At 37.9% G+C, this 23,640-nt stretch overlaps 1 protein-coding gene across 1 annotated transcript; it reads left to right on the top strand.

Annotated features, from left to right (window-relative positions):
- LOC125733185 (G-protein coupled receptor 39-like) lies at positions 1 to 9,919 on the top strand. The gene is made up of 2 exons (XM_049006024.1): positions 1 to 3,091; positions 9,088 to 9,919. Exons 1-2 carry the CDS (start codon positions 2,236 to 2,238, stop codon positions 9,549 to 9,551), a joined length of 1,320 nt encoding a protein of 439 aa, XP_048861981.1. The 5' UTR covers positions 1 to 2,235; the 3' UTR covers positions 9,552 to 9,919.
- Positions 9,920 to 23,640: the final 13,721 nt, after the last annotated feature.

Genomic DNA, 23,640 nt, shown 5'->3' with positions numbered 1-23,640 from the left:
AAGTGGAGGATGGACGTTAAAATTCTTCTGCTTACTTGCAAGTAGGGCTGAGTAGTATACTGAATTTATGGAAACAATGCGACTAATGTGTTCCTGAAACTCCTCATGTTCACTAAAGCTGCATACTAAAATGCAAAGCTTTATTCCCTTTCCTGCACTCTCACACACAGGATGCTCCTAAAACTGCACTTACCCTTTACCTTTCATTTACCATTAAAATGTCTTCCAGCATAGTTCTGTGCCTCTGAGTTCTTTCCTCACATGCACACATATATCCTTTGTTTCCAAAAAGACTGCTGTGTGTAAAAGGTGAGCTCCACTAAACAATAATCCCTCTGAAAGCTCACAGGCCTGAGGGGACACAGGGTAGGCCTCCACACCAGTACCCCTCATATGCCTGAAAACACCCCGAGTACAATCTGTCTTTTATACATTCTAATGAGGATTGTAAGTGAAGTACTGAGTGCATCCGAAATCATACACTTCTTTGTAATAGTTTGTAGTAGGCAAAATATAGTATGCGAATGAGCAGTATGTCTGAATCTTCAGTACAAATGAGACGGTAAGTAAATGGTAGCTGGATGACGTACTACATTCTGCATAATTCTTAAGTGTGAAATCAATGGTCGTTATGCTACGAGCCACTATACCAGTGAAGAAAGTCGCTTGCTCAGAATTTTTTGTCTCTGGTGAAGGATGTGCTGTATCTGCAAATTTGAAGTTAAAAACAATGCCCACTTACATTAGCGGACTTGAATATGTATTTTGTTCATTGATAAATTGTTTTTAACAATTTTTAACTTTCGCAGGGCTCAAGATATGCAATTGGAAAACATCCAGGTCAGGTAATATGCAAGATGGTGACCACAGTGAGAGAAACCGTTCTGTCATACATACAATACATATGACATTAACAGTCCAGTAGTAGGATTCTGACAAAATTCAGTATGCACTGTAAAGTATACCATTTAAGATCAATGAGTAATGTCATAAGCTGAGGAAAAAAGACTGTTAGTGGACATAGTGGAGTGAAATGCTTTTTTGTTGTAGCTGCTTTATTTAACTCATGCAACAAAGGCTTAGTTTTATTCCCAGAATGGAGAATAAATGTGGTTTTGGGACTGTTCCGGTGCTGCTGCAGACACTTTGTCATTAGCGTGATTAATGGAAATATTTTATGGATCTTTTTCAAACTTCGCAGACAAATTGTGTGATGAACTGGGACTGATTAAATTTTGAATTGCCTCATAATTGAAGCAATGCGGCTTAGTGGCATCAAAGGGAAGGGTTAAAGCAGACATTTGACCTTGTGAATATTTGATTAATTTTATTACTGCTTCACAAAACATTATATGCATGCACATTTTTCAATGATTTAATTTTGGGACAAATTATCTTCCTCAATTTGCACTGTGGTTGTTGGTTGCAATTTACGCCACACAGTGAACTTAGTTACATTGAGACAAGTCACACAAAGTTGGGTTTTAATTAAGATTGTGATGGAGAGCTGGGGAGAGTTGGTAGGGTTGACTTGGGTGGTATCATGGTAATTGTTTCAGTATAGTACAGTGTTTTTGTTCAATAAAATGTATTGTTGGGAACCACCTCCCAAGATACCAGAATTGCATGGCTTATGAAAAAACCATATACCAGGGTATATATAGTATAACGTATCGATGGTATGAAAAACTACATTCCGCCCAAGCCTTGTGTGGGGGGGTAGAGACAGAGGTTGGGGGATGTGGAGGAGTGAGGTGGGTGTTCGGGTAATGCAAAATTAACATTATTGTTCAGACAACATCTAGTTAATACCTTCATTGCTCTAGTATTTTGCTAAACTCCACCTTTGTTTGTACTTGGTCGGTTTCAACCAACACACAGCAGACCCTCCTCTTAAAACAACAAGTTAAAACTTTACTAAAGATAACCAATGGATGAAACAGCTTTTCCATTTATGGCTTTTAGATTAATGTTTAACTACAGAACAAATAAATCACAGGTTTTGCTTCCTGGTAGATATAACCTGTATTCAAGTCAGAAACATGCTGTGTGTGTTAAGCGAACCGTGTTCATGAAAATATTATTATAATTCTGTACAGCAAGTTTACATTGAGAAAACAAGCTTTACATTTCAAAAATGATCAAGTACCAAAAATCTAGAACTTTTCTGTATATCCACTGAATAGAAAGTAGGAAATTAACTTGTTGGAAATACTACCTGTTCATTTTTCTGTTATGGATCGTGAGTACGAGATCGTTGAAGAGTTGAAGCTAGAAGACTGGAAAGATTTGGAGCAGGTGACCCCAGTCAAGGTGTTTTTGACTGTACTCTACATTTTCATCCTGCTAATAGGAATCGTGGGGAACAGTTTAACTATCAAGGTCACCCAGGTGCTGCGAAAAAATGGATACCTTCAAAAGAATGTTACTGACCACATGGTAAGCTTAGCCTGCTCCGACCTCCTGGTGCTTCTGATTGGCATGCCTGTGGAACTCTATAGTTCCATATGGTTTCCCTTTTCATCCGCATCTGGGAATGTGTCCTGCAAGATCTACAACTTTGTTTTTGAGACATGTAGTTATGCCACTATCCTGAATGTGGCCACCCTTAGTTTTGAGCGGTATATCGCCATCTGCCATCCTCTGAAATACAAGTCATTTTCAACATCTCACACAATTAAGCTTATTATTTTTGCATGGGTGACATCTGTTTTAGTTGCAATTCCACTGTTGTTCGCTACTGGAACAGAGGGTCCCAGGGATCTGATGAGTGGCCAGAACAAATCCTCCTCTCTCACAGATGCCGCATATCAACTGGAACGGGAGCTCATACAGAACTTGACCTTCTGCACAAACCTCACCTCCATGTGGGGGATTTACAGGTCCAGCATCTTCGTGGCTTTTATTATTTACATCATCATTTTGTTGAGTGTGGGAGTCATGTGCAAAAGAATGATCCATGTGCTGTCAAGCACAAACAAGAACACACTCAAGAAGTCAACCTCGCAAGACACTAACAGTAGGACATTCGTACCTAAGCATGAGAGTTCAAAGGTCAAGGAAGCCAGAAAGCAAACCATCCTCTTTCTAGGTAATGTCATTTTTCTTTTTGTTTAATGAATTTCTGCTCTTCGAAAATTATGAAATCATACATTTGTAACTACATCACGTGAGGTTCCATACTAAAAATGCACTTTACGCTCTATCAATAAATTAAGTGGTGCATGGGTAGATATGAAAAAAACAGTATTTCCAACCTTTGGCCTCCAACATGACTGGTTACCACAATAAATAATTGTGTTTGGGTAGATCATGTATATATTGTATTATGTGATAAAAACCTATTATTTTGACATTGTGGGGACCATCTTTTTGGTCCCCCCCAAAGGGAAACTGAAACTAAAAATCTGTGACTGTAACCGAAAAATTAAAAATGCCACTGGGGTTGTTTGGTTACTTATGGTTAAGGCTAGAGTGAAGTACATGAAGAAGACCGTTTATTAGTAAATTAGAATATGAAAAGTGGTTCAGCAGTACTGACTGGCGTTGATTCCTCAGGGGGATCCAAAGGTAAAATATAATATAAGTCTTGATGAATGACCTCTGGCTCAAGGTATCATTAACTGATAAGCTAACCAGACAAGCAGTTGTTATTTATGCCATTTGATTGAATTTGGGGCAAAATTGCAGAATTGCAATACATCCTCACAGTAATCTAGACGAGAGTACTAGTGCTTCAGTATTACTCATCAAGGATGACATTCTGGCTCTTAGCAGCCTCATAAGGAGAGTGGGCTCTATCCTTTACAGAGATATTTTAAAGAGATTTTAAAAATAGTTCCCAATAATTCAATTTAATGTTTGTGGAGACTGTTGGAGGGGAATGGTTGGCTGTATTTAACATTTAAATATTCAAAGTAGAGATGCACGGGGACATATATTACCTATCGAAACGTCCTGCCTTTGAGTACTGCACATGCGCACAAGGAAATCACGCCCCTCTTCTCTACCTTTTGATCTACTCTACCTTCCGCTGGAGTTACAGCCGAGTCTTGTGTAATTAATCTTATTTGTGTGTTTTTCAACGTTCATACATTTTAAATATTTTATCAAATTCATTTATCACTCTTCACCATCAGATGTATGTCTAATTACCTGACATCTGTACTGTAGGCTATATAATATGCCAGTATTGCTCACATGTTTATGACAGCACATCTATATAAAGTATTTTAGTCTATCGAAATTTGATACCCAAGTATTTTATGAAGGTGGGATGCGCTGATAATGTATTTCTGTCTATCAAGATGTGCTATCTGTAGTTCTAGCACTAGTGATCCAGCCTGATAAGGTATTTCAGACTGTCACAATGTCTGTTTACGCTAATTCGTGTTTTTTTTAATTAGTTACTTATTTCTTATTTTTGGACAATCCGCTGACAGTTTCAGCCCATAAAAATGACAGTAGCATTTTTTAGGTAGGGTAGCACCAATCAACAGATATAGAGATGTGGACAAATTTGTTGGTACAGCTCATTAAAACAATGCTTTATTTCTCCTGAACAGTGATTCAATTAAAAGCTATTTTCTAATGTATGCCTGCATGCCCTTAGGTAGAGTAAACCAATTAAATTGTGAAAAGAAATGATTTGTTGTTTATTTTACAAAGATATGCTACAATAGTATGGACAGATTTGTTGGTACCCCTAAGGAGAATATTTATCCTTACATTATAGTCATGTTTCAAACTAAGTGTTTAACCTTAATTAGTATCACAGGTGCCTTCAAGCTTTTCATCAGCCATTCAAAGAACATGCTACCATGTTGTTTGGTATCATTGTGTGCACCACACTGAACATGGACCAGAGAAAGCAAAGGAGAGAGCTGTCTGAGGAACTCAGAAAGAAGATTATCGATAACCATGTTAAAGGTAAAGGCTATAAGACCATCTCCAAGCACCTTCATGTTCCTGTGACGACAGCTGCCAATATTATCAAAAAGACGCAAGAGGAAATGCAAGCCCAGGTTCAGCAGATGGTAGAAAAAGAGCCAAGAAAACCATCCAAAACCATTCAAGCTGAGCTCCAAGGTCAAGGTGCATCACTTTCTGATATTTTGAGCAATGATGGGCTCCATGGAAGAATAAGGGCTCAACTACTGTCAGAAAATAATAAAAAAGCCAGAATGGAATTTGCCAAGATGCATGTTAACAAGCCCAAAAGTTTCTGGGAGAATGTTCTTTGGACTGATGACAAAACTGGAGCTTTTTGTCCAGTCACATCAGCTCTATGTTTACAAAAGGACAAGTGAAGCTTTAAAAGAAAAGAACTCCATACCTACTGTAAAACACAGAAGGGACTCGGTTTTGTTTTGGGGCTGCTTTGCTGCATCTGGCACAGGGAACCTTGAATCCGTCCAGGGCATAATGAAGTTTCAAGACTACCAAGACATCTTGGAGCAAAACATACCGCCCAGTGTCAGAAAGCTCGGCCTCAGTCGCAGGTCATAGGTTCTCCAACAGGATAATGACCCAAAACATGCAGCTAAAAGCACTCAAGAATGGCTGAGGAAAAAAACATTGTATGGTATTCTTAAATGGCCCTCTATGAGCCCAGATCTTAATCCATATTGAATATCTATGGAAAGATCTGAAAATTGCAGTGTGGAGACACCACCCTTCAAACCTGAGACCACTTGAGCAGTTTGGAAGAGTGGACCAAACTACCTGTTGGCAAATACAGACATCTCATTTTGAGGTACAGAGATTGCTTATTGGCATTGACTGCTGCAAAAAGTGGTACCACAAAATACTAAATTAAGGGTACCATCTTTTTTGTCTGTGCCATTTTCATTTGTTTAATTATTTCAGATATTCAACTGAATCAATAATCTAAAGGAAAGTCTGATTTGTTTTTTGTGGAAGGGTACCAACAAATTTGTCCATGTTTGTATCTGTCGAAACGTGCTATGGTAGGGCCATTCAACAAGGTAGGACAAGTTGTCAGAACTGGGACCCTACAAGTATAATTTTATAGCAACATAAATTATATCAATATAAACAATATTGTCTCATCCTATATCACATATGAAAATATATCAATATATCTTAAAAACTCGATATATCGCCCAGCCTGACTAATAACCACTGTTCTCTTTTGTGGATACGATTACACCTGTGCAATCATTGTTTTTATGGCTGTTCCTGTTTAGATAGAATTTTCATATTCAAAGGCATTATTTGATGAGTGATAGAAGCTAAATGAGGAGAAAGATGATTCTAAATGTAACGATTAGATGAGAGAGGAGCCAAAGATGCAATTTAATGCTTGATTATTTGACTTCTTCCAACTTTTTCTTTTCAGTTAAAAGATATATATATATATATATATATATATATATATATATATATACACACACACACACACACACACACACACACACACACACACACACACACACACACACACTCACCGGCCACTTTATTAGGCACACCTGTCCAACTGCTCGTTGACGCAGCAACGTTGAATTACTGATCAGCCAATCACATGGTGGCAACTCAATGCATTTAGGTATGTTGACATGGTCAAGACGAACTGCTGCAGTTCAAACCAAGCTTCAGAATGGGGAAGAAAGGTGATTTAAGTGACTTTGAACGTGGCATGGTTGTTGGTGCCAGACGGGCTGGTCTGAGTATTGCAGAAACTGCTGATCTTCTGGGACTGTCACACACAACCATCTCTAGGGTTTACAGAGAATGGTCCGAAAAAGGGAAAACATCCAGTGAGCGGCAGTTCTGTGGGCAAAAATGCCTTATTGATGCCAGAGGTCAGAGGAGAATGGCCAGAGTGGTTCGAGCTGATAGAAAGCCAACAGTAACTCAAGTAACCACTCGTTACAACCAAGGTATGCAGAAGAGCATCTCCGAACGCACAACACGTCAAACCTTGAGGCAGATGGGCTACAGCAGCAGAAGACCACACCAGGTGCCACTCGTGTCAGCAAAGAACAGGAAACTGAGGCTACAATTCGCACAGGCTCACCGAAATTGGACAATAGAAGATTGGAAAAATGTTGCCTGGTCTGATGAGTCTCGATTTCTGCTGCGACATTCGGATGGTAGGATCAGAATTTGACGTCAACAACATGAAAGCATGGATCCATCCTGCCTTGTATCAACGGTTCAGGCTGGTGGTGGTGGTGTAATGGTGTGGGGGACATTTTCTTGGCACACTATGGGCCCCTTAGTACTAATTGATCATCGTTGCAACGCCACAGCCTACCTGAGTATTGTTGCTGACCATGTCCATCCCTTTATGACCACAGTGTACCCATCTTCTGATGGCTACTTCAAGCAGGATAATGCACCATGTCATAAAGCTCGAATCATCTCAGACTGGTTTCTTGAACATGACAATGAGTTCACTGCACTCAAATGGCCTCCACAGTCACTAGATCTCAATCCAATAGAGCACCTTTGGGATGTGGTGAAACAGGAGATTTGCATCATGGATGTGCAGCCAACAAATCAGCAGCAACTGCGTGATGCTATCATGTCAATATGGACCAATATCTCTGAGGAGTTTTTCCAGTACCTTGCTGAATCTATACTACGAAGGATTAAGGCAGTTCTGAAGGCAAAAGGGGGGGTCTAGCAAGGTGTACCTAATAAAGTGGCCGGGGTGTGTGTGTGTGTGTGTGTGTGTGTGTGTGCCTACACACACACACACAGGGGCGCCATGGTGGTGCAGTAGTTAGCACTGTTGCCTCACACCTCTGGGACCCAGGTTCATGCAGAACGACACAGTTAAACGATGAGGAGAATGACACATCATGACGCCATGTTGACATATTTGGTTGATATGCAATACAAGTCAAACTATAGGAAGTACTAAAACAAAAGAAGCACAGTTTAAAGTTGAAAAGTTGTTTGGTCAGGTGTGCAATCAACATAGACAATCTTATTGTCAAAATAGATGTCACAACTGAAGTACAGTTCAAAATGGAATAGACACAGACAAATGTTTGGTTGCATGTTCAATCAACATGGACAGTGAGCTATCGAAATATTTTACATCAATACACAAATGGGAACCCCATATGCCTATTGACATGTTTTTGGCAGAAATGGAACCCATACATATAAACATTATAGCGATCTGATGGAAAGTCGTGTAGTGTGAACTTGACATTACCAATATGACTGCCAGCAACCATTTCTTCTCATCCTCTCATAAAAATATATATTTGGAATAAAAAATGAAATGCATTTATTTTTCTATAAGTCTTTGGAATTGAAAATTAAATACATTTATTTTACTATTGATTAATTTATTTATGATTATCTCACATTTTGTCCTCAATAGTTATGCAATTTCATTTGAGTGTTAATATTCAGTAAGTGTATATATTCATATATACATTTATAATGTTATTTTATTCATATATTTTCAAGAATAGGAAGTCGTTCTCCCCTGAAGAGTTAAGGGCTAAAGTCTCGTGTTGGATACAGCATCGAGGGCCCCAGTGAAATAGGGGCTAGAGTCCCAGCAAGACCGAATGTACCTTTTCAGGGACCCTAGGCAAAGCTTTACTTGGGAAGCCCCTCCACCCAGAAAACTGATCATCATTTTACTCTGTCCTCTGCAACGAGCATAACTCAGGGGCCCATGGAAACTGCCTATTCTGTCAACAGCTAAACCCGGCCGTGTATGTATTATATATTTCATTCATTTGTCTGGGCCCCTTTGTGCTGATCATTGTTTTATTGATTGAATTCACCAAATGCATATGGAACAATTTTCTGGGAAACCACATGAGAAAAAAGACACGTCAAAATACTTGATTTGGGCTTACAATGGGTAGACAGTTTTACATGATGAGGTTACATTATTATAATTTTAAATATATTAAATATTTGGCAAGCTGTTCAAAAATAAGAAAACAACATGCAATTACTTTGCACAGCAAACAGAATCGCATAAAAATCGAGCAATTACACTGAAAAGAATACTAACGTTTTTTCTGTTATCTGCCTACCTACCCCCCACCCTCTTTTCTGCCCTATCTCACCCTCTTTTCTATGAATCAGTACTGATTGTAGCTGCTCTTGCTGGATGCTGGATGCCTAACCAGATCCGCCGTCTCATGACTGCAGTCAAGCGCAAAGCAAACTGGTCCATGCCGTACTTCAGGAGCTATGTCGTCCTCCACCCAATATCTGATACCTTCTTCTACATCAGCTCAGTGTTGAACCCCTTCCTCTACAACCTGTCTTCCCGGCAGTTCCGTCGGGTGTTCGTCCAGGTGCTGCTTTGCAAACTGACCATCACGCATGTGAATAAACGGCACGTAAGGCAACCTGACAGCAGCTCTGCCCGCTCTTCTCATGCCCTCCTCAATCAAGGACGTTCCACTCGCATCAGTGAAAAGCCCCACAAGTTCACCACGTTCCAAAGTCCCAATGATGACCAGTCACAGAATCCGATTATTCTATCAGAGACAGACTCAAGCACCATCAACTTTACTAGTCAGTGTGCAGACAGTGAAGTCTGATGCTGATCTATATTGAGCTAATATGTGGTTTTTACATAAACGTTGTAGTTCAGAAGTTTGATACTAGTTTATTTTTTCTTAGACTAAACTAAAAACTTTGTTTAGCCATATTATTTCACTTCTGATACAAACTAAAATTCTTTAAAACAAAAATGTAACGTTCTTTAGTTAAATACTAAAACTCATATCAAACAAACCAAATAATAAATGCAATCATTGACATTCTCTATGGAATAAATGTGGGGCATTATATACCCTACACACCCCATATTTCATTGTTAACATGAGAACCCGTCAAGCCACTTGATGTGTTTGTGTGAGTGAGTACCAGCAATGTAATTGGTGTCAAATAAATTAACGTGATAATATCGTTGTAATTAATACTCTGAATATGCTTTCAAAGCTACTTCTGCAAGTGGGTCATTACCGGTAAAGTGTTTGTGGTGTTCAATATCTCTGGTGAAAAATAATCAAATCACTCAAGAACTTGAGTAACTGATCTTTAAAAATCAATTCTTGTAAAAGAAGTATATTCACAAGGGGGCTTGTAGGAACATAAACCATATGGTCTTTCGCTCTAATCAGCTCAAACTGCAATTGCACAAAGCACATCCCAAAAGAAAAAGCTTGTTTACCCATAAAACTGAACTGTAAAACATATATCCAGGGTTTCTTTGATCTTGCTCTAAATGTTGTCTGTTGCAAATACACAAGCAAAATTCAAATTCAAAATGCAATAAAGCTATTTTTGTTGGTTTCTAAGCTTTTAATTAAAGTACTAGTGATATCAGGGTCACAGAACATGTCTTGGCAGAGCACAATAAATAATTTTTGTGTTCCACACAAAGAGAAATGGAAGAGAATACATTTCATACCCATGTTGTTTGCTTAATCAAGGCTTTTTTGTGGGCTTTTTAATTAAAAAATATACAGGAAATTTAGTTGTTTTTTAAAAATGCATTTCTTCTTTCCAGCAAACAATATTCCAATTTCATACAAGATATATACAGTAGTATTCATAGATATTGGATGACTTCAGTGTTAAGTAAATTATGTGGAGCTACATGGAAAAGCCATATAATTCAAGAGTAACAGCACAATATCATTATATTATTTATATATAATATTTGTAAATGCATAATACAGGTGCTAAAGCCATATAAGTATATTTAAATGATGGAGTCATAGTGCTCTTCAGCCCAATTTTCCTCATCATTTTAGCCATATCTTAACATGTAAAATATTCTTTATAAAACTGTGTTTATTTGTTAATAGTATACAAAATTAGATCAATTTTTTCATATTATTGAACTACTACTAATTGGAGTTACTAAAATTGCCCGTAGGAGTGCATGTGTGTGTGAATGGTGTGTGAGTGTGCCCTGCGAAGGACTGGCCCCCCATCCTGGGTTGTTCCCTGCCTCGTGCCCATTGCTTCCGGGATAGGCTCCGGACCCCCCGCGACCCAGTAGGGTAAGCGGTTTGGAAAATGGATGGATGGATGGATTGTACTACTAAATGTATGCATCTATTTTTTGTAACGTACCTTTCAATACACATGGTACTCTTTTTTAAAAAAAAAAGAAAAGAAAATATTCAATAAATAAATATTCCAGTGCAGTCAAATATAGTCTTAAAGCACTCTATGTTTCCAAAAGCAACAATAAGAAATAAATCCAGTGGAAGTTTAGGATGAAGATATGGATCAAGGCTGGAGGTGCTGTAGAGGGAACAAGGTGCGTCTTCTTCCGGGGGCCATTGCAAAGTGGAGTGTTACAGCAGCTTATGCAAACAGAATGCAACCTCCCAGTGCAGAACTGCTGGTATCCTGACGAGGCAATGAGGCAGGCGCCTGAGGAGGCACATGACTTGCGATAATGGACACCTGTGGAGACACAGAAGTGACGGGACTGAGCTGACATTTCCTCTAACATGCATATACACACAAAGAATCACGCCACCCCTGCCACTGCATCCTTATTTAAATGGATTATCACCTATAAGCCCATTGAGATCGAGAGCAGTAGCCAGACATCACTCGCTAATCACCTGAACTCATTCTTCACCAGATCTGGTAAGATCCATCAAAAAGACAAAAGTTAATACAGCTCCTGAGCCAGCTAACATCTGTGGTTAGACCATCAGGCGCTGTGCTGAGTAGCTGTATTCCAGCACCTATTCCAGAGCTCCTTGACCAGCAAGTACAGTCTCCCAAATGTGGAAACACTCTGCAGTGATTCCAATTTCAAAGAAGGGCACCACAAAGGTCCCAAATGACCTCAGGCTTCTGGCTCTCACTTCTTTGGTGATGAAGGTGATGGAGAGAGTGATAAAAAAAGCACGTAACTAATGCAACTAAATGCAGCTGAAGGATCCACTTCAATTTACATACCAGGCTGGAAGAGGGGTTGAAAAAGTTTTTCTGGACACCATCCACAAGCATTAGGAAACCCCACACACCACAGACAGATCCCTGTTTGCAGACTTCCCCTCAGCATTTAACACCATGAAGCTGCAGCTTCCAGCTGAGAGACTAATGACCTGCTTTCACCTTGACAAGAAACTCCTGTGGATTACAGACTTTTATTACTAACAGGTCACAGAGAGTGCTGGTTAATAGCATCTCCTCTGACATCCTCTTCGCCTCAACTGGTTCCCCACAAGGCTCTGTCCTCTTCCCCCTTTTGTTCATCCTTTACACTAAGGATTTAGGTCTAACCAATCAATCCGCCACATGGTGAAATACACTGATGCCACAGTCCTCCTGTCTGCTTTCTGGTCCCGCACAGTGTCACAGTTCAGCTCTGCAGGAATTCATGAGGTGGTGCGAAAGCTCCTGCTTTTAATTCAATGTCATCATATCAGTATTACAAAAAGGCGATAACAGTGACCTTCTCCAGCAAACAGCGACAACTGGCTGAGTCAGTAACCACCACCATCCAGGGGATGTCTGTGGAGATTGTCAAGGAATATAAATACATGGTTACAGTATTTGACAACGTACTGAAGTTCTCCTCCAACACAGAGGAGGTCCTCAGGAAATATCAGCAGTGAGCATATCTGCTCGGGAATCTGAGGTCTTTTGGGGTCAGCAAGTACATTCTTACAATGTTCTACTACTCCTTCATTGAAAGTCATAACATTTGCTGAACACTGTCAAAATCTGCTCGAAAATTATTGGTCACTCTCAGAAAGTGAGAGCGGTTTGCAGGATTTTGTACATCCTAGTGTTTGAGTGGCTCCCTTCAGGGCATAGGCTTCGCTGTCGAGATTGCAGGACACGGAGGAGAAGGGCAACCTTTGTCCCCAGGACTGACCAGCTCCTCAACTCATCATCGGTGCTTTGGCATTAAAGTAATGGAACTTTTAATGGAACTTTATTAGAACACATAACATGAATGCATTTTATACATTTATATCCTTTTATTCTGTATATGTGTGGATGACTGCTGTGCTGCGCCACATGCCTTAATTGCTCCTTGGGAATAAATGATTTGAGTTTCAATTTATTTCTACTGCTGATACTATTGTCAGTACTTCAAACATCCAGTGAAATATACAGGATTTTGGAAAAAAAGCCCCACTATTACTTTTCTATATTTTATTAATTCGGGATAAATAACCGTCTATATGGACATTTAACAATATCTTAACATAACCCAATACAGACAAGCTGTTTGCTTTGTGGTCTTATTTATATCGTATGGTAAGATAATAAGCAAGATGATTTCTTAAAGCTATTTAAAAAGCAGTAAATGTATTGGAAGGCCATCTTGCAACTGCTTATCCAGTACAATGTCACAGTGAGATTATGGCAGAAAGCACAGGGCATGGGAACACCATAGATAAGATGCCAGTCTGTCAAAAGTCATGCACAAATACAGGAAATTTGGAGGTGCCAATTCTCCTACTTGAAATTTACAAATGAGAGGAGGCCATTCGGCCCATCAAGCTCGTTTGGGGGAGAACTTAACTAATAGCTAATAGAGTTGTTATAATCTTATCTAGCTCTGACTTAAAGGAACCAAGGGTTTTAGCTTGTGCTACACTAACAGGAAGACTATTCCATACTCTAACTACACGCTGTGAAGAAGTGCTTCCTCAAATTCGTTTTAAAATGTTCTCCAACTAATTTCCACTTATGGCCACGAGTTCTAGTATTTAAACTAGTACACATTTTGCTGAACAGCATCCGGACCTGTTAGAATCTTATATACCTGGATTATGTCCCCCCTTAGTTTCCTTTGCTCGAGACTAAACAGATTCAGTGACCAAACCTGCACACAATATTCTAGGTGGGGTCTTACCAAGGAATTATATAATCGTAGCATCACCTCCCCTGTCTTAAACTCCACACACCAAGAGATGTAGCCCAACATCCTATTGGCCTTTTTTATTGCTTCTCCACACTGGTGAGAGTGGGACAAGGAAGCATCAACATACACATCGAGGTCTTTCTCATAATTTCAGTGGAACCCATAAAATTTCTGTACTTTATATTTCTGCTCCCTAGATGGAGTACCTTACTATCTTACTATCTATGTTAAATTTCATCTGCCAGGTATCAGCCCAGTTGCTAATTAAATCAAGATCCTGTCGTAGCCTCTGTGCTGCTAAATCAGTATCTGCTACATCACCCATCTTGGTGTCTTCCATCCATCCATTTTCCAAACCTCTTATCCTACTGGGTCACAGGGGGTCCGGAGCCTATCCCGGAAGCAATGGGCACGAGGCAGGGAACAACCCAGGATGGGGGGCCAGCCCATCACAGGACACACTCACACACCATTCACTTACACATGCACACCTACGGGCAATTTTAGTTACTCCAGTTAACCTCAGCATGTTTTTGGACTGTGGGGGGAAACCGGAGTACCCGGAGGAAACCCCACGACGACATGGGGAGAACATGCAAACTCCAGACACATGTGACCCAGGCGGAGACTCGAACCCGGGTCCCAGAGGTGTGAGGCGACAGTGCTAACCACTGCACCACCATGCCGCCCCCCTGCTTGGTGTCTTCTGCATGTTTAACCAGTTTACTGTATGTATTGGTGTCAATATCATTAATGTAAATTAGGAACAATAGTGGATCTAAAATTTAACCCTGCAGTACCCCACTATGAACGCAGGCCCATTGTGACATTATGCCTCTAATAAGTACTTGCTGCTTCCTGTCTGTTAACAAGTTTTCGATCCAAGTTCCTAAAATCCCTGCAGCCTTGAGGCTTAAGCAGGAGCCGTTTGTGGGGGACAATATCAAAGGCCTTCTGGAAATCTAAGTAGATCACATCGTAGGCCTTTTTTGTGATCAATTTCTCTTGTAGCTTCCTCAAAGAACTCGAGTAAATTAGTTAAACAAGATCTGGCTCTCCTAAATCTATGTTGACTATCCCTCAGAATGTTATTTGAATCCAGGTAATCTACCATTTTCACTTGGATTATATCCATCCATCCATCCATCCATTTTCCAAACCGCTTATCCTACTGGGTTGCGGGGGGTCCGGAGCCTATCCCAGAAGCAATGGGCACAAGGCAGGGAACAACCCAGGATGGGGGGCCAGCCCACCGCAGGGCACACACTTGGATTATAGCTTCGATTAATTTTTCCAGTTATGAAAGTTAAACTAATTGGCCTATAATTTGCTGGATCACTATCCCCTTTTTTGAATATGGGCATCATATTACCATGCTTCCAATCAGAAGGTACCACACCAGCAGATAAAGATTTCTGGAATAGTAAAGTTAAAGGTTGGCTAATAATATCCCTCATCTCTTTTAAAACTATAAGCAAGATTCCATCAGGGCAGTAATCTGTTATCTCTTAATTTTTTTGTAAAATTTTTGTATAACTAGTGGCCAAAATTGTAGAAACACTTCCAGATTTTGAAGATTATTTCAGTTACTCCAATGACTTATTTAATCATCCACTGTATATTTGTAAACATTCTTCGATTGTTTATAAACATTACCGACAATATCCATCCATCCATCCATTTTCCAAACCGCTTATCCTACTGGGTCGCGGGGGTTACCGACAATATAAGTGTAGTAATTTTTTAAGCATAATGCCAAAAATTCAGTGTTTCCAAAGTTCTGGCCACTACTGTAGGTCAAGGTCAAGAAGAGCCTTATAATATGTCCAAATTATCACAATCTTCCATAGTATATCTAGGCCTTCAAAACTGATTTGTACTGTAGCATTCAACAATAAGACACCAAATATCATTTATTAGCTTATATACCTCATTACTCTTTTACACAATTTTTTACAATTTTTTACAATTAGTATTTTTCACTATTTCCTTACTTTTATTTGTAATATTTGAAAAAGGGATTGTGCACAAAAACAAATATGGAACATATTTAGTCTCAGTTTTCCTCTCTAATCATTTAGATGACTCTTCCAAAAAGTTTATAATTTGATATATTTACTTATTCAGCAGACACTTTTGTCAAAAAAAAAAAAAAAATGTGAAAATGCAGATGAGAGAGCTGGGACTGCTATTCCCTGGGGTAACTGGGGTTAAGGGCATCACTCAGTGGTGATGTCACTCTGCCAGCCATGGGATTTGAAGCAGAGACTTTTCGATCACGGGCACAGAGTCGCGACCCACAGTGCTACATCATTTCATATCAAATCAATGGGTTTCTGTTTTTCTGCCTATCAGTCAATGTCTGCCTGGGTGGATGATAGTCAATGCCACTTCAGCTCTAGATTGTTGACCAGTTCCAGAACAGATCTTGATCTTAGTATAGCCTCACAGCAGGTAGTGTTTTTAATGTAGCAATTGTTTGTCAAACATAATAAATTTTCCATTCCACCCCACGTGACATGGATCTGTGTCCTGACTGAAGCATATCTTACAGTTGGGTGTAATCTTATCAATGCTAATATAATGCTGATAAAATTCTAGCTCATCCGCTTGATTTCAAGACATATGTGGCAGTATGAGATACCGCCTTCTCAAACCTTAAATATTTTTGAAGATGTGGCAAATTACTGCTTATTAATATTATCCTCAAGCTTATGGAAAATTTGGTTTTATGTAATAAATATTATGTATTTTACATGACTTTATTAAGCTAATCTAGCAATTACGTTACCTGGAACCTACAACAAAAAGAAATCTATTGACTTTTGGTTTTCGTTTTCCTGGCGGGACATTGGGGACAGCAATGATTGACCAAAATGGAATTCTGTTCAAAATTCATCACTAATTAATTTATTTTGAAAACATTACTTCAGTCAAAGTTAATTATAAAAATCAAGGGTTAAACATGATAGGTGAAAATGGTTACAGGCAAATAACCTTCAGAGAGTCAAACTTCATGATCAGCTTTGTCTTACTGCCAGCATTTTCCTTATCTCTCATAGACAGTATCTGATGTCACAGTCAGACATCAAAAATCGAGCAACGAATGCTAGAAACTAAGTTTCAAATTTCAGATAAAGTATGCTGTCTGAAGTATGCATGTGGATGAATTACATTCCAGGCTTAATTATTAATGGTCTTGGATTTGGGTTTCAAGGTGCCCTTGCTCACATTAAAACATAAATTTGGACAAACAAGGTTAAACTGTCCCACTAACTCAATCTGAGTAAAGAGCTATTCCATATTGAAAGGCTTGGGGTTATCTATGGATTCTACATTTCCACAACAGTATTCTCAGGAAAATACCACACACACACACACACACACACACACACACACACACACACACACACACACACACACACGCGTGCACACACACGCACACACATTTTATACATTTTATACATTTTAAGTGTTTGATTAAAGTATGTTTTTAATCATAGCAAACCACAGATAAAGCATTTGTGTGAAGGTTAAAAAAAAACCTTTAACTTTTGTAATTATAAAATTTACTAAATATTTGTGACTTTTATGGAGGAAAAACTTTTAATGCCTGGAAGTAGAATTTTCAAAAGACATTGAATATATCTGTATTTTCTTTATGTAATATACGTGCAGCTGTTCAAATTTTAATTTAATAAATTGTAATATATTTGTATGAATGTACAAATGCTACAAATTAAAATTTGACTGCTTTCCAACCACTTATCCAGTATACGGTGTGCCTGATGCCTCAGGGATAACAGGGCTACTGAAGTCCATGAAAGAGCGAGCACCAAGTACAATAAAATAACTACAATAAGTACAATCTTTGGGTGAATACCAACTTTTAAATGTAGGCTGCCCTACACACTGCTAAGCAAATAAGGTTATAATATATAAAAATAGTTCGAATGGTTGGATGGACGATTTTACATTCAGCAAATTTCTTTTATTCAAAGCAACATGTAAGTGAATCGTGGTCGCAGGGATCTGTAATATTTCAGCTTGATGTACAACTAGCCAGGGAGGTTTGAAATAAAGAAATAAACTAAAACTTAGCAACTTTCCCTCTGAACTTTCTTTTTCATCTTAAAATAGAAATTGCTATATATGTTCCAATATATTTCTTCGGCAACCCACATGATGCAGTGATACTATTAATCATGAATTCTTTACAATGGTAAATAAAACAATACAAGGAAAATAAGGCTAGCCTCTTGGAACCTACTGAATTATATTTTGACGTGACAAATCTAAATAGTTAGCTGTAAAAAAAATCAGTTACAACCATTCAAATCGGCTATGTTTAAAATCAAATTAATAATAAATTAAAAAGATCTGATAAAAAATCTATTTTTCTGTCTCTACAACCATTTATTCCGTAAAAATCATAACATAGCACAAAAACAAGTAATATGTAGAAAACAACAGCTTTCTTACCATTCTCCTTCACAAGGACTTCTTTCTGGCACATATCCTGCACATTAACTGTGCAGTTAACAATGAATTCTGGGGCTGAGCAGTCATGCTGCTTCACCTCATCGCACTGGTAGCACTGGATTTGCAGAGCAAGCCCTGAAAGTGGCGGTAATCAAGACTAACAATTAACTTGCTTATATAATGCCTTTAATTAGAAACGTAGTAATCATACATGTACACTAGAATTGTATGTTTTAAGCACGTATGTTAAGAAACTTAAGGACAAGAGTATTAAAGCTTCCGTGGAAACCATACCCACTAATAAACTGCATGTTAAATGCTCATAAGATTATGCAACCATTACGTGCTATATTGTTTATCATTGTTTAACACTGTGAGAAATTGTAAAAGCCAAAAACTTTTTTGTTGTTCAAATAGATGGTTTGTATTTAAACAATTTCTATTTAAATTTCAATTGCATGATTAAGCAACTAGTTAGCAGTTAAAACACGGTCAACACACTGAAAGTTTAAGATCAATTTCCACTTTTATATCAACTCAAAAATGTTGAATTACTTTGAAAACAATTAAATAATTTAAAACCTGCTATATAACAAATATTTACACCTCAAAGACACACAAAGACAGCAAGATAAAGAGAGTAAAAGAAAAACTTTTTTAATGTCATTGACGCACCTTTTAAAATCTTTGTCACTTGAATTTTTAGTAAAAGTATCAGCATAGATTTCAACTTAATATCATATGAAATTCCCACATTTGCAAATGTTACAGGTATATATAATAAAAACAAATTCAAAGACATATCACATAATTTAAGAAATAGCATCACTCCATTTAAAGCACGTCGGAGAACAATATAACAATGTTAACATTTTATGTTTAATCGTTAAATCAAATTCACATGCTGTAAACTTTGAATTTACGTGTAGTATTCATTTAATGTAATATTGTAGTTTTTGTGTAAATTTTGTGAGCTCACCATTGAAAACATCCTGTGTTTTACCAGTCTTACTGATAAATTGGTAAATTTAAGCCAAAAGGGTGGCCTATTTTAAACTTATTTTAGTAGAATTGTTGCTCCATCTACATTTATAAAGATTCATGCAAAATATAATATAAGCGATCGTTAATTTATGATGTAGATAATAAAGTGATAAATGCCAAGTTAATAAAAACCACCATCGCAACCTACCTGTTTTAAGGAAAAATCCAAAGACAGTTGTGTATATGAGAAAGCACATTCTCCACTTGTTTCTAGAGAAATTGTCAAACCTGGGAAAACATAAAGACAAAAACCATTTTAATGGCTTAGAGAAGGGCTATGCATTCTGAAATGCTGAGCTACCAGAGAGTTTGACCCTGACTTTCCGGCATCGTCAAAAGGCGAACACTGGCGATATGTTTTATGTTGTTCCACGTGACCAGAACCGCATATACACACAACCATTTGCATCAAGTTCTTTAACATCTCAGTAGCAATTGGCCTACATCAACGCTAACGTGAAAATGGTCTGACCTTATTAGAAATCATCACTGATTCATCCTAAAATATAAAAAATAATAGTTAGCTATTTCTTATTTTTTTAACCAGAGTCAAAAATGTGAAGCCGCTAATAAACTGCTGGTTATTATTATTATTATTATTATTATTATTATTATTATTATTATTTGAAAAAAGTTAAGTTGGCTCAAACAAATATACTGCAGTAGTATCTTAATTATCTGAATTCCATAATTATATGAGGCTTATATAAAATAACATTCTGTAATGGTTTGGAGCCCCGACCTGGGTTAGTCGATTCCTTGCCTCCGGTGCTTCCGCGATATGCCCGGGGCGCCCACAACCCTGTAGAGGACAAGCGGGTATGGGAAATGGATGGATGGATGGATGGATGGATGGATGGATGGATGGATGGATGGAATATAATTTGACTACAGAATAATCTGTATAGACTACAGAAAAGCAATGCCTGGCATTTATATATTTTAGATAGATAGATAGATAGATAGATAGATAGATAGATAGATAGATAGATAGATAGATAGATAGATAGATAGATAGATAGATAGATAGATAGATAGATTTTTCAGGGGAAAATATTTCAGTCAATGTTTCCGATGTCATCATTATTCAGTATCCAGCTGGTGCGGACTGGCCATCTGGAAGTTCGGGAATTTTCCCGGTGGGTCAGTCTTGTGAGGACACGAGTTATGCCAAAAAGGAATCCCTGCCGTACAACGCATGATTGTCTCGGGAGCACGGACCGCTGAAAACAGCAAAAGGCATCCCCTTTCATTTTGGATTTCCGTAGCTCCCAACATCAAGGACTTTTTGTAAGTTAAATATGTGAGAGTGTTTTTACTAACCTGTGCAAGTCTTACCGGTGTAGCTATAGATTTAACAGGGGACGCTTTTTCTGGCAGCCGGGTGATGAAAAAGGCATCACATTTAATTCTGCATTTCAGTAACTCCCATCAACAAGTAACTGAAAAAACATCCCCGCACTCCCTTCGCCATTGTATTTGCACTGACTCCAACATCAAGCACGTTTTTAATACAATTTGAAGACAAACAAGTGTCTTCTGAGCTACGTCGTGCAATTCTATGCTGGCCATAGATTATAACGAGATCCTGACATTTTACAAAGATTGAAGAACGTTTTTTTTATTCCGTGAAAAGAACAGTGTTACTGTACACCTGACACACACTTATAATGTAACAAGCGTTATATTGTCAAGTTCATGTCTGTTTTGAACTTCTGAGTCGATATTAACATGCTTGTGATAGCCTAGGTATCCGGATACAGATCGTTTTCAGACCTGTTTCATTTGTTTGTAGCCTATATTGTATTTTAGCAAAATACAATGTCGTATGATGTGTTACATGCGTTTTCTGACCTTACATAAACAGAAACGCTCGTTTTGACACGTTTAAAAAAAGCTTTCATGTCCTTGTTGACAGTGGTGCGCATGCATTATACTGCAGGAATGCCTTTTTCGGCATAACATGCAACTTTGTTTTCCTTCCCCAACCCTGATATTATATAGGCCTAGCCTACGTACCAGGTGTCACCTCAGTATTTGCAGTGACCATCCAACATATCCTTGTATTTGTTGACTCTCTACCGTGTTTAGCTAATGAATGCCTTATCAATTTATTTAACTAATTCAGTTACAGTAATTAACTGAGCTGCATACATAAGACAAGCAGGTATAGAAAAATGGATGGATGATAATACAATACAATAAGATTGTAGTGGTTGCTTAGTCAGAATACTCAGTGCAGATGTGGTTTCATTTTGAAGGCTTATTTTTCCTCCTGCCCGAGTTTAAGCAGACCACTTGTCCGCTTAAAAGGAATGTCACAAATCTCCTGCTTTTTTTGGGTGGTGAAACTGTCTCCTGGTCCTTCATCACTTTCACATAATATAATATAATATAATATAATATAATATAATATAATATAATATAATATAATATAATATAATATAATATAGCTGCTTGTGGGACAACATATCTTTTCTCTGTATCATCAACATAACATATACAAAAACAAATCTAATTACAGTTTTACAATATTTCATTCAAACCCTTTAAATAAAAGAAGAAGAATCCTGCAAATGATCTCCTAGAAAACAATCTCTTAAAACTTATGAAGTATTGTTCATTAGTGTTTTGCATGTATAAAAAATGCTGCTTGGATAAGGGTCTGATATGAGGGTCTGCTTTGCTATCAAAATTCTACATCAGCCAGACTGAATTTCCTGCATATTGCACTCAGACTTCCAAACTTGCTCACATTCCCTCTTTTGGGTATTCGGCCCTCTCTGTCTTACCTCCCCTGTTTTTTTTTGTTTTGTTTTTTTTGCAATGCAGCAAGGTCAGTTTTTTATTATATTCAATAGCAATCTTTTCTATATGTTTTAGCATTCAGATTTTGACAAACTGATTAGCTGCACTTGCAATGCCGGAATGCTAAGTTAGTTTATATTTTTTCCAGCTGAAAGTGATCATTTTAACTTCGTAAAATCCTGTAACACAAGACATTCCAGTTGTACTTGAAATTAATTGCCCCTTCCCTTGACCATCTGTACTCGCTGTCTCATCTTTCTTATCACACCTGCAATCTAAAAAGCTTGCAGCTTGCTTTTATGGAGGCTGAAATAGTAAGCTGAAGATGGACCAGTCTTTAATATTTCATCACGTTCCCACTTTGGACTGAGCAATGTGCATTTGGAATGAGCATTATTTCCTGATAGACCAAAGAAGACAGGGAATAGGGGAAATGCATGTATACATTTTATCACTCATATGTTGGAGCTTTTAAAACTCCTTTTTAATGCCAGGCTATTGGAAATACATTTGCATAGGTTAAAAAACTGAAAGAATGAAATCCCATTCTTTAATTTCAATCCCAAAGGGCTTTGTTTATCTCAAACATATATAAATAATTCAAATTCCAGCATTTTTGTGCAGTTTCTCTATTTCTATTGCTGAATTGTGTTTACTTGCTATACTAAAATATGAGGCATAGCATCATCAGCTAATTTTGTCCCCATTTTACTGCAAAAAAAGAAAAATCTAGCGTCAATTTTTCCTATTCTGAGATGAAGCTGTTTTCAGGATAGAGAAGGGAACAAAATAATGATTGATAGTTTCCAAAATCCAGCATTTGTCTGTTAGATTGATATATTAATTGATAGTTTTCTATTCTGTTCACAATTCATGCTACACTTACTCAGCCAGAGGTGTAGACAAACATGTTTATATTCCATTATGCATTTATATTATATTTTTCTTTACGGCTCATTTGTTGTTGAATAGCTCAGCAAAATTTCTAAGAACCTCTAGTGTTTCCTTTTCAGTTTAAAGGCTGCATTCATTTTTAAAAAGCTTTATACATTATGGATCGTTGACAGAGGGAGTAATATTTGCTAGTGTCCTTTGGACTCCTTTTTCAGAGGATGAGCCATAATCAATACTCAAAAAATATTCTAGGAATATGACTAATATATATCCCTCTTTGAGAAAAGTAACATAGTTCAGTTTATCAGCTGAGAACACAAGGTCGAATTTCCAAAAAGTAGACACTTCAAGGTATTTTGATCTTGTATAATGATTTTTTCTTTTATACTGGCATCTCATCCAGGGTGTTCCCCTGTCTGTCATCCTCCAGTTACTCTACTTTCCTCCGATAGTCCAAAAACATGCAAGTGAATGGTGAATTGGGAGATTTATATTGCATAGCCTGGCTGACTCCAGGCTTTTACTGGATAAGAAATTATGGGAAA

This window comes from Brienomyrus brachyistius, chromosome 1 (assembly GCF_023856365.1).
Source record: "Brienomyrus brachyistius isolate T26 chromosome 1, BBRACH_0.4, whole genome shotgun sequence".
NCBI lineage: Eukaryota > Metazoa > Chordata > Actinopteri > Osteoglossiformes > Mormyridae > Brienomyrus > Brienomyrus brachyistius.
The sequence above is the reverse complement of the archived record's forward strand: the minus strand, read 5'-3'. Positions and strand labels throughout refer to the sequence as shown.

What these genes read in the sequence shown, in the direction of transcription:
- LOC125733185 (XM_049006024.1), top strand. Translation starts at nt 2,236, where the DNA reads ATGGATCGTGAGTACGAGATCGTTGAAGAGTTGAAGCTAGAAGACTGG. An exon ending in GCAAACCATCCTCTTTCTAG is followed by an intron (nt 3,092 to 9,087) that starts GTAATGTCATTT and finishes TCTATGAATCAG; the next exon opens with TACTGATTGTAGCTGCTCTT.